The 17,263-nt window shown below is 37.5% G+C and overlaps 1 protein-coding gene across 1 annotated transcript; it reads left to right on the top strand.

Annotated features, from left to right (window-relative positions):
• Window positions 1-99: 99 nt before the first annotated feature.
• Window positions 100-11,951, top strand: LOC104617998 (interleukin-1 receptor-associated kinase 4-like). The gene is given in 11 exon segments (XM_010283472.1): window positions 100-171; window positions 173-270; window positions 1,343-1,488; window positions 1,812-2,009; window positions 2,815-2,975; window positions 3,651-3,715; window positions 4,020-4,134; window positions 6,192-6,301; window positions 8,823-9,006; window positions 9,824-9,886; window positions 11,684-11,951. Coding segments are annotated over 11 exon segments (1,404 nt in total). The 3' UTR covers window positions 11,876-11,951.
• The last annotated feature ends 5,312 nt before the right edge of the window (window positions 11,952-17,263 follow it).

Here is a 17,263-nt window from a genome sequence, read left to right as displayed (position 1 = left end):
GAAGCAGCTGCGCCGTCGGGTCTGAGGCCTGGCTGGCTTGCCGTAGCCCCGGCGAGCCCCTTGGGTAACGGCGCCGTTCGTGTGCCTTAGGAGCTGAAGATGAGCAAGCCCGTAACGACTTCAACGTACGTCCGTTGCATTGGCTACGGGATCCATAGGCGGCCAGGGGCTTTCTACGGATTTCATCGATCCCCAAGAAGGGTGGAAGAAATTAGCAGTAGACATAACCGACGCGTCTGGTGAAAGCAGATACAATCAAATGCATATAAGGTCTTGCATCGAAGTCATGTGACATATCTTGCTTATTAGCTGTTTAACATAAATACCGTCGTCCATCCCATATTGTAGTTCATCCCATTGCTGTAACTTCTTTCAGTGTGTGTGCCAGCAGGTGCTTGCGTGTTACAGTACTGTTTCCTTAGGGAACTCAGAGTAATTACTCCTAATTGTTCTGTAGTTCAGTTTTCAGACAAGCTGTAGCCAAAGAAAATTGACTGAGGAAAGTAGAATTAATTAGAGCCACAGACCTACCTATTTTTAGCAATAGAGCATTGGCTGTGTAACTTTCTGTACCCTGGTGTCTAGTAAATGTTGACTTTATTGTGCATCTTCACACAAGAGACAACTGGATTGTAAACTCCTAATTCACTGTTCCCAAGAAAATGTGCAACAAATGTGGGGAGCCCAAGGTCTAGAACTAGCAACTTTAACTGAGAAGTAATGTCAGCAGTATTTTACAAACACCTTGTTGCTTGAAGGGCTTGTTGAATCCTTAAGCTATTTCAAAGGTTGTGACCTTTTAAATATCCTACATACCATCTCGGGTTTCCAGTCTTTCTAGTGATGTTAGCATTGAATCTTTGTTTGTCTTTCTATAATAATAATAAATCAGCCAGAGTACGGGATCTCAATTTCTCCTTAATGCCCATCTCAAAATATTCAAAATGAAGTGTGAATGCCAAATGGATGGAAAACATTTTTTTTTCCATTTGCTCTGGCTCTGACTTGTCCTGTGTCTCTCGCTGACATGCTCTTCTCGGTTAGTTCCATGTGTCAATATGTTATGGGTCCTGGACAAAATGTTGAAGCCATGTATGCGTTAGTTTTTTCCATTAGTTTTTCCCATCTTTTCCATATTTTTTCCCGGAGTTTGAGTTTCTTTAGGTTTTTTAGCTGCGTTTTCAGAAGATTTGTGAATAATTGTACAATACAGTTCAATACATTCAGCAAGTTGTTTTAATTTTTTTTTTTTTTTTTGTCATTTACCTTTAATATCTTTCCCTTCTTCATGGTTCTCAAGGTCACTTTTTTTTTAAATATCAGTCTTAATTTATCTTTTAAGGAGATTTGAGGCATTTGTACAAATGGGAAAGAGCCCCACATGTGAATTGCTTTATGACTGGGGAACGACAAACTGTACAGTCGGTGATCTGGTGGATCTGCTGATTAGGAATCAGTTCCTAGCACCAGCAAGCCTTTTGCTTCCAGGTAACTGTTACTCTTGTGCATTTTGTACTGTGTTCTTAGTTTTCTAAGATGCTAAAGAACTTCACAGTAACCTGAAAATTAGAAATTATTAGGTCAAAATAACCAAAAGTGGATATATTTTCTATTTTCCGTTATTTGTAATAACAAGTTTAAATAAGAGTTTCAAGTTTAAATAAAGACTCCTGCAGTTTGCACATGGTGACAGAATATAATCTTCTCATGGCGCTTACGTGTCTCCTAATCTTAGTAAATACTAGCATTAATGTTACTTGTTTTTTCTGATTCCTCATGTACTTGACACTTTTTCTAAATTCTATTTTCAGAAGCTGTAAGGATGGCACAAGAAGTTAGATTGCCTCTTTCTTCACAGGAAACCTTGCCTATACATGAGAAACAACTGCCTATACAGAAAAAAGAAGTGGCATCTGTAAAGCCTGTTTTAGCTCTGAGTACAGAGAAGCAACATTCAGCTCCTTCCTACTTAAGTCAAGAAAATAGCAGCTCACAGTCCAGTAACACAGGTAGACACTTAGACAATCTTTTTTGCTGATCTGTCCTTCACCCCACATGAAATAACTCATAGCAATGCATTAGAGTAATGACGATATTTCTATCATCATGCATCTATGGGAAACAGCATCTTGCATTTGCTCTTGTTCTGTGTGGCTGTGAATTTAGCTTGGGTGATAAGATGAGTGAATATGAGATGCACGTTGCCAATGAGGCTGTGATGGAAAACTTGACTGTTAATTAAATTGCAGTTTATTTTGTGCTACACATAATCCTGTTGCCCTTTTTCAATACTGATTTTGTAGACTGTTTGGCATCTTGCATTTTTAGAGTTGGATTTTGCATGTCAGAAATGATTAAGAATGTTGGAGAAAAGATGACTAAAGAAAACATTCTAGGAACATGTATCATTGGTCTGTTCCTTCCTAAAGGTCCACTTTTGGGTTGCTACCAGAAACATGATGTGATCTAGTTATATTTTTACACCTGACGCAGTGTGGCACTCTCTGTGGTCTGCTGCACATTTCATTTCTGTTACTTGTATTGTGAGTATTAACAAGAATACAATCAGCAGACTGCTACAGTGCTAAGTGTGAAGAAAATTATGCGTAGCTAATTATATATATTTGTCTGCATTTCATTTTTTTTTCTGGTATCTTCATCACAAAGCTGCAAGTGATGTCAGGATTCACTATGTCAGGATTTGTGTGGTAGAAAGTTTTTGGTTTAATAGAACTGAAGCAGAAAATCTATTCATTACACTTGTTCCTTAAGTGAAAATCTAGCTCTGTGCTAAATGGCAAATATGTCTTTCAGATTTCCATAATTTTTCATTTCATGAGTTGGAAAACATTACAAATAATTTTGATGCACGACCAGAATCAGCTGGAGGTAATAAACTGGGAGAAGGTGGCTTTGGCGTTGTGTTCAAAGGCTACATCAATGGCAGAAATGTGGCTGTAAAGAAACTCGTTGCTGTGAGTTGTCCTGGATGTTTTTAATGACTGTGTACTTTATAGAAATAGACTTGTTTATCTGTGGAAAGTGTTGAATGATAAACTTCAAAAAGTGGAATCAGTTGGGTTGAGAACCTTGTCCTGTTGTCCCATGAGTGGTGTGAGTCAGCACAGTCACCAGAGATGTAGCCTTGCCTTTTCAGTAGCTCTCCTTTGAGTGGCTCAGGCAAGTTGTCTGGAAGAGCAGAGTGCTCCCCCAGTTCCCCTCCTTCCCCAGCACACAAGGAGAGACAGAAGGGAAGGGGTGCTGGTGAGGTTTCCCTTTCAGAATCAGATGAGCAATTCACAAGCTGCATAGGTATTGCTGCATAATTTTATTCTTCATAACCAATGGTTTGTGTGAATAATTAATTTGGTAATGAGTAAGTGCTATTAGTAAGTAATGGCAGTGAAATAAAATGGGTAAGTTGGTGACTGTGCTGAAACTGGATCCTTTTGTCCAATAATATTGTGTTCCAGGAAATTTAAGAATCATGTTCTGATACTTTATTTTTGAGTTGAGTAAAAAAAATACTGTAAACAGTTAAGTAGTTGTTACATGTAACTAATGTAAAGAAAGGCTTACAATTTTTTTAATGAACAACTGTGCATTTTAATATGGCCAGTGATATTAACATCAAATACTTCCTTTTGTAGATGGTTGATGTTAGTGTTCAGGAATTGAAACAGCAATTTGATCAAGAAATAAAAATGATGGCAAAGTGAGTACAGTTATACAATGTCATTATAGCCTTTTATGGGAATCGAAGTTGGCAGATAATGCGTTAGCTAGTGTGGTCCCTTATTTTTGTCTTTCTAGTATAACTTAATGATTATCATGTTAAGTGAGAATCTTTCATATACAACATGAGTGTATTTTGTTCGTTTTAAAGCACCACTGCAGAAACCTGGCTATGAGCAGTAGGGCTAGAACAAGTAATTGGGGATCAAGTTCCCTCTGCCTTGTATTTTCGTCAAATGTTGAAAGTCTTTCAGAGCGTGTATGAATATAATTTTTTGCTATAGGTGTCAGCATGAGAATCTAGTAGAATTGCTTGGTTTCTCAAGTGATGGTGCTCAGCCATGTCTGGTGTATGAATACATGCCCAATGGTTCATTGCTTGACAGACTTGCTTGTCTGGTAAGTAGAATCTTATCTAGCTTCCAGTTTTCTTACTTTGCTGAAGTATATGAAATATACCTATGAAGTGACTTTGAAACAGTACTGAACTGTAATGGCCAAACAACATTTTACCTCTTATTTCTCTGTTCTAGAAGACAAATATGATAACAGGTATGCCTCCGATAATGTTTTATACAAATGTTTTAGGCACATTAAAGTCAAAGCAGGCTGACAATACAGTGTCATGTACCAGTACCTGAAGTGACTCAGGAGCTTGGGTTTGCTGTGCCTGTGTGGAGTGGAGCAGAGGGTGCTGCAGTATTGTTCCCAGTTGTGACATTGGCATGTTTGCTGCTAGTTCTTGGATTCTGCATTGTGAAATTGCCCTTTGTTAATTGCCCTTGTGATAGTGGTTATAACACAATGTTCATAGTCTGTGTATCTCTTTCTGAAGTGCCTAAACAAATGGGAAATACTTTTTTTAGTTAGTATTTTGTGTAAATGCAATGCTTTCTTCTGATTTAATCAAATGACGTATCTTCTAGCCTTGGCCTTCAATAAATAATAAGTTGCTTTGGTTTTGGTGAGGCAGCTCTGTGTATGAAGGACAAATGGTTGTTAGAGTGTTACCAACAGCAAGCCAGACTTAAAGTAGTAGATGAGTGTCCATGTTAGTTTGTTGAAGGAGTTAAAAAACCTGCTTTATACTAAGCAAATGCAGCTTCTGAGGTTGTAACTAGTGAACATTTTAAACTGGCGCTACTTCAATGCATCTGTGCCCCTAGACCTAAAAAATGTCATTTTGCTTTTTTCTGCACTCGTCTTCCTGTTGTACTGGCTGAAGCATTTAGTAGTTGGAGAAAGTGCTAGATCAGGGTGAAAAAATAGTCGGTGAAAAAAATCTTTAATTGTCACCTGGAGAAGTTTCTTTTGCAGGGCTGCACAAATACTTCTGCCCCAACAGGAAAGAAGTGGTGTTAAGATGAGAATGAGTAGCAGTGGTTGGGGGAAGGACTGGCTATGTTTGGTAGCACTGCTGTCTCAGGTTGGTTTGGTTGATTTGTTTGCACGCATTTACACATGTGCAATTTTTTTTTTTTTAACTGAGTGCAGAAGTGAGACTAGGTTTTACTGAAGTTTATCTGTAGAAATTAGCAGTGTTTGACAAGAATGTGTATGAAAACGTTCATCCATGTAACTCTGACTGTTATGATCAAGTGAGCTTACAAGATTGGTGGTAATTGAAAACTGAAGTAGAAATAACTGAGCCCTTTACAAGGAAGAGACAAACTTACGATATCAATCATAAAGAATCTAAATCAGGATCTATAAATCAGAAAGAATCTTGTTCTGATAAGGTCAAATAGGTGAGGAATATGCTTACTGAATGTGTGTTCTTGCTGATAACTCCATTTTGTGACTTCACTGGATGTGTTTGAAGCATGGACTTTTGCTTATGTCATCTTTTTGTCTGGACTTTGAGGAGCAGGCGATGGAGGTGATAGAATGGTGAGGTACTCTAATCCTCTTCCCTTGGCCACTGGCAAGACTAAGAAGTGGTTTTGAAATATAGCTGTCCTCATTTCTAAGGTCTAGTTAGTTACATGAATCGAGCTAAACTCTTGAAGTGGTAAATCCAAAACCACTGGAAGATTGACTTGTCATTGTTAGTAAGAACGGTTGATTGCTTTGAATTACTTGCTTTGGGTTGAAAGGCTCTGGTATTGGTGCTGGTACAAAGTGGAAGATGTTGTAATACAGGTAGTTCTTTGTAGTGCAGCTGGCCTTGTAGGGTCAGAGTTGAATATTATCACAAGAACACTTTTTGCAACGAGTGAATTAATCTAAGGCAAAATGCAGGGGAAAGAACTGAATGTGACAAATACATGTATTTCTGCCCAAATAAATTAAGAAATGTATGCTATTAGTCTTTGTAATGATTTACTTGAAAACCACAAAACATAGCAAGAAGCTGGTTTTGGATTGTGGGGTTTTTGTATGTTTTGTTTTGTTTTATGCAAGCATGTATGTTAGACTTTCACCTTTCTACTTGCCTTTCTCCCTTCTTATTCAAGGATGACACTCCACCAATTTCTTGGAATACAAGATGTAAAATTGTTCAAGGTACAGCAAATGGCATCAACTTTTTGCATGAAAATAATCATATTCACAGAGATATTAAAAGGTAAAAGCTGCTGACTGTCACTGCCTGCATTTTCCCCCCTTTTTTTTTTCTTTTTTCTTCTTCCCACTGGTAAAGTCATTTTAGAGAGAAGAAACTGCAAGAAGCATTGCTTCAGTCAAGGGCACAATCTTTTTCTGCAAGTGACATCCATCACCATAATCTTGTCTGTGCCTCAAAGACATGACCAGTACGAATTTCTAAAGATAATTATGAGGCTATTCTAATCTGTTACTATCAAGTAGTTATTTGAGTGCTGTGAGGACACCCAGAAGTTCTGTTCTTTCACAACTTCTGCTAATGAAAAAGCTGCTGTTAGAGTACATAATGACTTTTTAAGTGGGGAATTTTTCAGATTAAAACCCGCCTGTTTTTTCTTTTTCCTAGAACATTTTTTCAGAGTGTCTCCTTTGATTTAATGCTATTTATTTTGGAGACAGTAAAATTACTTCAGTCAGGTTTACAAAGTTCAGGATTCCTCAAGGATAATGTTCACTTGCTTGTTATACCAGACTCTTTTCTAGGCATATTGGAGCTCAGAAAATGTGAGGGTTTTGTGGAAGGGTTTGGTGGGTTTTTTTCTGGTTTGTGGTTTCGTTTTGTTTTGGGGTTTTTTGCCCCTTCCTTGCTACAGTTTGTTGTATTGTTTTTTTTTTTTTTTTAAATACCAAAGCAGTCCAAATCTTTGAAGAAAAGCCCCAGATGCCTTACTCCTTCTGTGGGTTAAGAAGGAGCAACTGGCTGATTGGGTGTCATGGATGAATGTTTCAACAGCTTTCTGGCTTCTGGCAACTCTGCTGAATGTAGGCCACTTTCGTTTTGTGACCTTCCAGCTTGTGAGGAACAAGCTTTTGCTTTAGCTGCCTCATAGAACGTGCTTGCTGCTTTGACAATTAATGTTTCTTCTTTCTTCCCTGCTTAAAGCCTCTGGACAAGTTTAATGACTGGAAGGGACGTGTTCTTTTACCTTAGCTACTCTACCCTCTAACTGCTGTGAGTTGATCATATTTTGGGGTTTGTTTTGTTTTCTTTTTTGTTTGTATTCCATTTTGCAACCTCTTGCGCTTGCAGTGTGAATAGTTCAGTAAATTTGGTTGGTGTTATTGATAGTGCTGCCACTCCCAGGTAAAACTTAGATGAAGAGACATCTAGGAAGATTAACTTCAGTCTTCATTTTGCTATGACATGGGGAGACAATTCAAAACCACACCGGCACTAGAACAGCTTCTCTGTAGGCTAGAGGGGACGTGATTAAGTGGGTGTTCTCAGAGTTGTCCATGGCTCTTTGGCTTGGTTATGCCCAGGAAATAGTTCATTTATCTCTTGAAGCTTGACAGCTGCAGTAAAACTTGCTTCTGTTGTGCTCTTTGTGGTATATCAAAAAAGCGATCACTCTTTGGGCTTGACTCAAGTTGATAAGAAGCTCAGATTTATGAATTTGTGATCCTGTTCTTCCTTCTTTTAGAAGTTGAGCTTTAAATACAAAACCAGTTGGTGGGTGACACCTTGACTAGTCTTTGGCCTTTTGCAGTGGTCTTACATTTAACACTATTTACAGCAGTTCTAACACCAAGTGATCTGTTGCAACTTACACCTCTGTTAATTTTGTTGAGAAGGTTTGGTGAACAATAAGGGGAAGTCAGAAATATTGTTTCTAGTAAGTGTTACATGTTGTATCTGGCTATGTGGTTTTCTTCTAGTTCCATTAAGGAGGTCAGAAAATTAGGATTACAGAAATGTTAAATCAAGTGATGTTAAAATGGTTCCAAGTGCTCCAAGTTTAAAAAACAGTAGAAGTTTTATGCTGTAATACATCCCACTGAGTATTTTATGAAAGTGTTAAGGTCTTTTAGATGAGCCTCATTCTTCAGGGTTTTTTTATGGGAAGTAAAAGCTGGAGATCAAATGGAAACACAGCACATATACTATTCCAGAATTAATGTTTTCTGTTTCTCTTCCAAGAGAAGAATAAGAATATTAGTATTAATTTGACATGTGAATTTGTAATGGTTGACATCATATTAGGTATAGGTATAAAATCCTACTTTTGTTAGGTCTAAGTAGAGATGTAGACAGTTAAGAATTATACTGTTATTCAGTACCAGTTGATCAGAGCTAACTGTTCTCTATTATCCTTCTTAAAGAAAGACTATTCAGATCCAAAATATGGGTGTAACATAATTGGTCTCCTAGAAGAAATTTTTGTATGTGTAGGGTTTGGGTGTGGGGGGTGGTGTTTGTTTTTTTGCCTTGGGGTTTCCCCCCGCCCTTTTTTTTTTTTTTTGCATGCATGCAGCCAGTTCTTGATTTATTTCGAGTAATTAATTAAGTCAAGCAATTTCCAACAAAATTAACTCTTACGTTTTTTGTTGTATGAATAATGTAGAAATATCTTAGATGTCAAGAACCAGTCCAAATAGCAGTTTTGCATTTGGTTGCTAAAGAGTTACTAGTCTTAATTACTGTACTGCTTTGGAAAATTCTCTTTTCTTTTTTTTTTTTTCTCCCCTCCCCTCTCCCTCAGTGCAAATATCTTATTAACTGATACATATATGCCCAAAATTTCTGATTTTGGACTTGCAAGAGCATCTGTAACATTCACACAAACAATCATGACTGAAAGAATTGTTGGAACAGCAGCCTATATGGCGCCTGAAGCTCTGCGAGGAGAGATAACACCTAAATCTGATATCTTCAGTTTTGGAGTAGTAAGTAGAATGTGGGAAGCAGTATATGACTTTTTTTTTGGTACTTAACTGATAAAAGCATACAAGTTCAAGAATATCTGAAATTAAATAACCTACTCTGATCTATCATTTTTCTTTTGCCCAATAGATAATGCTCTTAAGATAGTGTTTCTAAACTTCCATTGGTTTAAAATCATTTGAGTATGTTGAATTTGCATGTGAAAGTTCAGAGTAAAATAACATTCCAGGTTCTAGCTAAATGTAGTTTGAAGTAATGTGGAACATTGTTTTTTCTTGCATAGTGTCATACAAAAATGTAACTCAGGCTGGAAAACAATTTTAAAGAAAATGTTCCAAAATTAAGCGTGTTTTACTATATTTCAGCACAAAAAGTATGCTGTCCATGTGGGATTTGCCTTAAAATACAAAAAACACATGAACTTAACATTCAGGAGAATAGTGAATCCATTCTGAATAGATCCAAGACCCTAATTGCTATTGACCACTTCCTTCATGGCATTTAGCTTCATGGGGAGGTTGGCAAGATACTGTGACTGAATACTTTGGAAATCCTTCCATCTTGCTTTGAAGCAACACAGTGTAGGGTGAGAAAAACTTGTGTTGAAATTCATAAGCCACGCTGCTAATAACAGTTAATGAAAATAAAGGTAGGAACAACAGCAACAATAATCAGTTGTGTAGAGAGCTATCTTTGGACAAATACAGCTCTTGTGAGCATTTGTTTGAAAGGCTGGGTATCATGGTCCTTTCTGCACATGGTATGTATGCTAAGGGTTATTCTGTGCTTCATTTTCTCTTCTGATTTTTTTTCTCCTAGGTCTTACTAGAAATAATAACGGGACTTCCTCCAGTAGACGAACATCGGGAGCCACAGTTACTGGTATGTTCCTTTTGCTTTCTTTTCCCCTCCCACTGCTCCAGGATCACTTTATATGAAAACATAGTCAGTTAACAGGTTTTGAGACAATCAAGTTAGTCATCAAAAGACATAGTTATGAAAACATCTCTTGGGTCAATGTTTGTCTTAGAGGTGAGGCTGAAACTTTTCTCTCTTGGCTTGTAGAAGGTTGTTTAGTCCCCGAGGTCATCTTCCACCTATCTGATACTATAATTCTCTTTGTTTTGATACTGCTTCTTATTGTAGTAACATTATGCTTTATCAGCGTGCTTCTGTTATACCTAGATACCCTGATAATTTTTCATTCACCGGAACATTTTAAAGTATTCATCTCAGTTGTTTCTTTATGGTTCTTTATACTTCTTACCATTCCTGTATCAATTTTCATCCCCTTCAACTTTACTAATAATTTGCAAAAACCTTGTGGTTTTAACCTTAGGGAAATTTGGAATGTAAGGGCTTTTTTTCAGGGTGTGGGGAGGGTTGAATTTTGTTTTCTTTTTTACTATTCAATGAGTAATTCAGTCTACTGATTAGGAAGCTAATGTCTCAGAGTTCACTCTCTTGAATTAAAAATCTTACAAGGCTGTTCTTAATTTAGCTTTTCACTTAGCTTAAAATTAAATTCTGAAATACTTAATCCAGGGTTTTCCTAAAATTTTTTTTTTACATAAAGATTTACTTATTTACTAAGTATGAAATAGCATTGAGGTTTGGATTGGTTTTGTTCCATCCTGTTTGATAGCAGATCATTTTCTTTCACAGCTTTAAGAATACCTGTGTGCTACTAATACAATTTTTTTCCTCTAAACTGTATCTTCTGGAGTGGCATAATACTTACCCTGTTGAGCTTAGAGGACCTGTCAAACTGAATCTTGAGGTTTTGGTTTGGGGTTTGTTTTCTTTTTTTAAGCAGGCTTTTTCAGAGATAGGCTCTAAAAGGGAATATAAAGTATGGTTTGACTGGTACAGTTTTATCTTTGTAATGTACATTTGGGAGCATAAAGAGGATGGTCAGTGCAAGATAATGTGGAATCCTTAGCTTCGCAAATTTTGGGGTAGTTGAATGTTAGTCAGCTATTTCAGACTGACCCATAGAGGAAGGCAGAAGATCTGCTTCTACTCACTGACCTTTTATTTCTTACTTCATTCATTGTGCTGAGTTGTCTGAGGTGTTCCTCAAACAGTATTTTTGACTACAGATAACGTATTTCAAGTGTGTTGGAGCTGGAGAGCTTTGGACTAAAACAGTCAGATATAGAAATGTATTTCAGACTAGAAGTTTCCTTTAGAATAGATAGAGCAGCCACTGAGACTGGTGACAGAAAGCATCAGTTTACAGAAAGAGGCTTTATAAAGTTGACAAAAAAAAGAAATGACTCACACTTAAGCTTGCATATTTGTGGGTTATTAAGTAAACATAAATACTTTATGTTGATCATGCTGCTTCCCTTAATGTCTTGAGACAATACTAAGAAACTGAGCCTTGAACGGGGAGAAAGTTAAAGCTGTATGATGCAGCTTAAAGAAAATTACTTTACAATTTTGTGTTAACTCAATTATAAATAATTTATAATAAAAATGTGTAGTCCATTTATAGTCTCATGTGCTCTTTCTGCAGATGTTGATGAATAATAATGGTGCTGAACCATTGTCATTCTTTGTCTAGAAAAGTGGTTGAGAAAACACTCAAAAGCAATTTTCAAAGTCTTAGTGTGGAATACATAATGTTCAGATGCTTACGGTGTTATCTGCTCATTGGTTCAAACTCTTTTGTAGTTAAGTATCAAAGATGAAATTGAGGATGAGGAAGCAACTATTGAGGATTATGTTGATGAAAAGATGAGCGACTGGGATGCACCGTCAGTTCATAAAATGTATTCAATTGCTGATCAGTGCCTGAATGAGAAAAAAAACAGAAGGCCAGACATTAAGATGGTATGTAGTCTTTCAGATAAAAGGCTTGTTTGAGTGTCTGTGTGCACGGGTATGTGGTTACGGTATCAGATATTTATATTTCTATCTGTTCTCTTGCAGGTCCACCAGCATCTACAAGAGATAAAAATTTGATAGATGTTTCTTCTGATACACAGATGTTTTTGAAATGGAGACCAGTAGCAAATATTTAATTAGTATTTAGTGCGAAATTATCAGCTTTTCTGCTTTCCAGAACTTTCTGGTCTGCGTATAAGGTGTGCTGTTAGCCTGTCACCGTTGTGCTATTTTTGTTAACTGAGCAGCTGGGCCCTCAACATGAGAAAACTTTTTTTGAATTAACAAATTGCAGTGCTGGTACATCTTCTCCACAGCTTTCTAAATGCATTTCCATTTTTTAATCTATTTGATTCTTTTGATTTCCAAGTATCAAGTATGTCTGCTGCAAAGGCGTATGACAGTAACAGGGTAGAATGTTTTTTCTGCAAATTGCTTTCTTGGTCAGGTGTACTAGACCTTCTTCTACTGAAGACAACATAGATACAAATGGCACTTATGTTGTCTTTTGGGGAAAAGACAATAGTAGTACCATTTAAAACAAACTTTATTTAGCATTTTGAGAGTTCATATTAGTGTGAAAGGACTGGTAGTGTTTGTGAATGTGTTTTTCAAAAAGTCTTCTCAGGATTAGTTTTGGTCAAATAAATGCTGCAACACTAGGTTGGTTTTTGGTTGCCAGGATTCACAAGCAAAATAATTATCGTGCGGTGCAAATGCAAAAATAGATATGGCTTTCTTCCGGTGAACTCCGTATGATGATAAACCATGTAATTTGTGTTTATAGGAGGACTCTTAGCTACTTTGAATATTTTACGTTTTAGGAGAAAATTCCATATGGATTATAAATACAGATGGTATGTTTTCTTAAAGGGGCCAGAATAATAATTCAGACCAATTCTGAACTTTCCTTAGTCAAATAATAAAGCTCTTTAAAAAAAAAAAAGTATACTAATAAATATTATACTACACTTTTAAAGAAGCAACATGGAAATGTTCTTTCTAAAATAAATCTATTGACAGGTCAAAGCAGACTGAAGTTAGAAAAAAGTGACTAGTAATATTCCAGATGGTTTGGACTAAGTAGGTATGAAAATAGTACCATTGTAAATGAAAGAGGTTATTTTCATATAAACCTTTTTTGCACCTCATGAACTTTTTCTTAACAACTTAGGGGTAGGAAAATAGTCTGGCTTACAGCTAAATTTGAAATTCCATGATTATCAAAGGAAAAGGAAATGTTGAGAAATGATCTGACTGCATTCACAGATACATATATCTTTGTAGCCAGTATGTGATTTCTGATGCTTGTATTTATATCATTACATCTCTGGCTATTAGCTCATTCTGTATTGCCTTTTAAAACTGATTGTTTATTTTAGAAAAAGATAACCACCTAAACAGCTTCTAGTTTTATTGAGCATAAAGTGTAAAAAGCTGTTAACATAAATAGAAACTGCATTGTTGTTGCAGGTGATTAGTTCTGCTATTAAAACTTAGAGCCTTGGAAACAATAGTCATTTTATGTTGCTTGCATTTCTGATAATAACATTATGGTAACCTCACTGCATGGAATAAAGCTGTACAGCTCTGAACCTGGGCTTGTGGAGAAAAAAAAGCTGCCAGAAAGCTAAATGAGAATAAAATCTGCTTAAGCCATTCTTCAGTTTTAAACACCTCCTCCAGCTGTTATGTGGTTTCTTATGAGATCATGTCTGCTTTTTACTGCTCCCTGGAGCTGGAGTACATCCATAGTGCTGTCCTGAAGTACGTTTGCTGTAGTAATTCCCCAGCTAGCTCTGTTCACCTCTGGTGCAGTGGAACAATTTTATTTACCCCCCAGCCATGATGTTCTAAGTGTTAGGAGAATCTTGGCTACAAGCATGCAAGTTCTTTTGACTATTTGTAGTGCTGTTGTCAGTACCTAAGTTTTCGCAGAAGTTTTCCCCTCACTCACTGAAAATGAAGCATATTAGGTACCACTTCACAAAAGAAGTAAAAATCATTTATTCTAGTGAGGAATGAAAATGTGAGGTATTAGGTAATTAGGTAAAGCTAGCTAACTGATGTAGGAACTTCTTCTTTTTTTAATTTTTATTTATTTATTTAATTAGTAATACATAGGATCCAAGGAGAACTTCCCCTTTTCCCTCCCCCCCGAGATTTTTTTTGAGGTCTTCATAAACTCTGACACTGACAGGGGATAAGAGTAGCTGGCTTCTGTTTCACATATTCCCTGCGAAAACATTAACCTCTCCTAGGATCCGTACTTCTTTTTATTAATTACTCCAGTAAAGCTTTCCAGGACACAAATCGGTAACTTCAGTCATTCAAGTTTTTTGCGAGTAAAGGGATGATCTAGTTCCCCAGAACTGGAGGCAAGAGAAAATTGGGTAGTTGCTGGTGGGTGAGGAGGGCTACAGACAGGAGATGTTCTTGGGGTAGAGATGGGGCTAACAGGGCTGGCCTACACTGTCCTGGCAGGGAAGGTACCATGGAGGGCATCTGAGGATCACTGTCCTCAGTGAAAGAGCCAACCTTCTGCATGTTAAGGATCTAGAGAACTAACATAAAGCCATTTAGTCTCCCCCAGAAGGAAGTACGAGCAAAAAACAGCAAGAGTGATTTATTGCGATTCCAACTCTGACTCTAAAAAGCAGCAGGACAACAGCAAATGCTGATGAGCCAGAGAAAATCGCTGTTAAGGGCACCCCTTATGAAAGGCAACAGTTCTCCCCTCAGCTACAGCATAACAGAATGGCTGTTGCCAGTCAGACCAGAGGTGTCTGCACAGCCCCGGGACCAAAGCGCGAGCCGTTAGCGGCTGCTGAAGAGCGAGCACAAGAACAGGACCCACGTGTAGTGACACTGCATTGCAATATGATGGCTTTGTACAGTTTGCAGCTCATTAACTTCAAAAAGGGTGTGAGGTCTTCATTAGCCATTAAGCCTCTATCATATCTTCGTTTGATTAGTTTGTCCAGTTGCCTTTTGAACCAACACACCTTTTACCAGCCATAGTACTTCATATTATTGAAGTGGGAAGGATTGCCTCATTTTTATATTTGGGCTGGCTAGCAGAGAGTTTTACTTAATGCCCACTGACCAAAAGGCAAATAAAACTGCAGCCGATACTCATGGTCACCTAGAGGCCTCTCCTAGTTCCTCCTCTTACCTTGCTCCTGCTCCTCTTAGAGGAATAGCTTTCTTCCTCTATAGCATTCTGCATTAAAATGATTCTCTTAAATTCTAGTTCAACACATCTTCACATTTCCTTCTTTCAGCTGCAAAACTGCTGTATCACTGACTTCCCCATGGGGATGTGTTGGCAGGACAGTTAAAAGAAAAGCCAAACCACTGTTCATTTCAGCTTGAATTTTCAGGGCAAGAATTCAAGCAAACTACCTTCCGTTCAGACACAAAAACATTAATGGAACATCATTTGAATAGTTTGATTATACCACCTCATGCTGAGCAAGTAAGATAGAACTGTTAAATGACTAATCAACTACTTCAGTATTTTAAAAGGATAAAAGAACTTTTTTGAAGGGGCTTATTATTGAAAGCATAAAAACCTCGAGAGAGGAAGGCACTTGGATCCTGCTGCGGAGGCCTCTGTGCCGCTTCTGTAAGGCAACAGGAAAGTAGCTGTTTCCAACATACCGATTTTTCCCCAATTGCAAGAGCCAGGAATTCTGTTTCTGCCCACTGCCCTTCTTACCTGCAGTCGCTTTTTCTATGCTGCCTTCTAGTCCTGTGGGAACTGCCTGCTACTTACGCCTGATGGTGTTAGAATATAGATCTTTGTTAAAGAGATTATGAAATAATTCAGACAACACCAAACTAAAGCATCAATCTTTATTTATAAAGTAAATTACAAAAGAGGTAAGGTAAACTTACGTTAATTTTAGCATCTGAAGGTGGTTTTCATTGAATACATAGATACCGTAAATAGAAAGTTTCCTTTATTGATGTATTTATCCAAGTAATAGAGCAATTACCTTGATTAGTTTTACAAACCTCTGATAGGAGTGTTTTAAAACATCAAATTCTCCCTACCTTGCAACATAAACATTTCAAAAATAATTACCTGTTAATTAACAACTATTTAATAGCTTGTGAGTTTACTGCAAGCAGCTGCATTGCTTTCTGGGCTTTACGAAGGCCAACAACAATTCTGAATGGACACTTTCAATTATTAAATGATCGGAGACAGTAAAGGAGTAACTTTCATTAATGCCCTCATTTTGTGCTGGCTCTGCACATTCATTAACAGTAGTAGTGTTTTGTGAGGCAGCTACGCGGATGTAAAAGCGACAGATCTCACAAAAAGATGAGATGCTTCTTAGTGCTTTGTCAGGAAAACAGCCATCGGTGGCCTGGAGAGGCAGTCGGCAGCGCAAGACTCCGTACGGTTCTCTTTTAGGGGGAAGGCGAGGGGAAAACATGCCCAGGACATGACTGCCTGCTGGCTGGTCAGGCATTCGTACACCCGCATAGAATATTTTCAAGTAAGATAACTCGCAATGTCTAGTTTGGGCCAAACTCTAAAGCAGCTCATTATAAACTCCCTTGCATAATCACTTAACCAGCTCTCACCATCCTCCAGATTAAGCTTTCTACCTCCTACCCTCATCTACCTGGGGCTGGATTAGAAAAAAAAAAACAACAAACAAAAAACAAGCCAAAGCACAACGTGCATGTAACCATATCAGGGCAAACTGTTCATTATTTAAAACATTTGGTATTAAAAAGATGAACTTCTTTACTGGCTCAAGTAAGCATAAAAATGTATGTGCACTCTTGGTATGGCTGACACATGGGCAGGAATACTAAATTCAAACAAAAAACCCTCTAGCAGTAATTTTTAACAGCTATCCTCAAAGGTTTTCCTTAAAAAAAACCCACACAAAAAAACCAACCAACCAAAAAAAACAACCTCAAAGTGAATGCAGTGTGGTGAAAAGACTCAGAGTTCAACTAAAAATACATTTAATTACAGTGCACAATGAGCCGTGTTTAAAAAACAGTGACACTTGCCTGACAGGTAGTACAGAGAAGAAACACTCGGAAGACCAGCTCCTTTCCCTAGAGGGTGAAGGCAAGAGGCAGGAAAAAGAACACAGTAGCTAAGGGGAAGCAGGAGATCAGCTGAGGATCAGAGCTGTTGAATTGGATTGATGTAGTGTATGAGATTAAATGAAAAAAGATGAGGTGTCAAATTTCTACTGCATATAAAAAAACTCAGTAAAACCAACAACTATTGCAATCTTCACATTATGTAGTGCAATCTCAGACGTCAATAACAAGCTAGTATCTCCAAACAAAATAATATATAAAACAAATTTTATCAGGAACTGATAGTGT

The sequence above is a fragment of the Phaethon lepturus genome, unplaced genomic scaffold (genome assembly GCF_000687285.1).
Source record: "Phaethon lepturus isolate BGI_N335 unplaced genomic scaffold, ASM68728v1 scaffold14740, whole genome shotgun sequence".
Classification (NCBI taxonomy): Eukaryota; Metazoa; Chordata; class Aves; order Phaethontiformes; family Phaethontidae; genus Phaethon; species Phaethon lepturus.
Note: the sequence above shows the minus strand (reverse complement) of the source record. Positions and strands in the feature narration are given on the sequence as shown.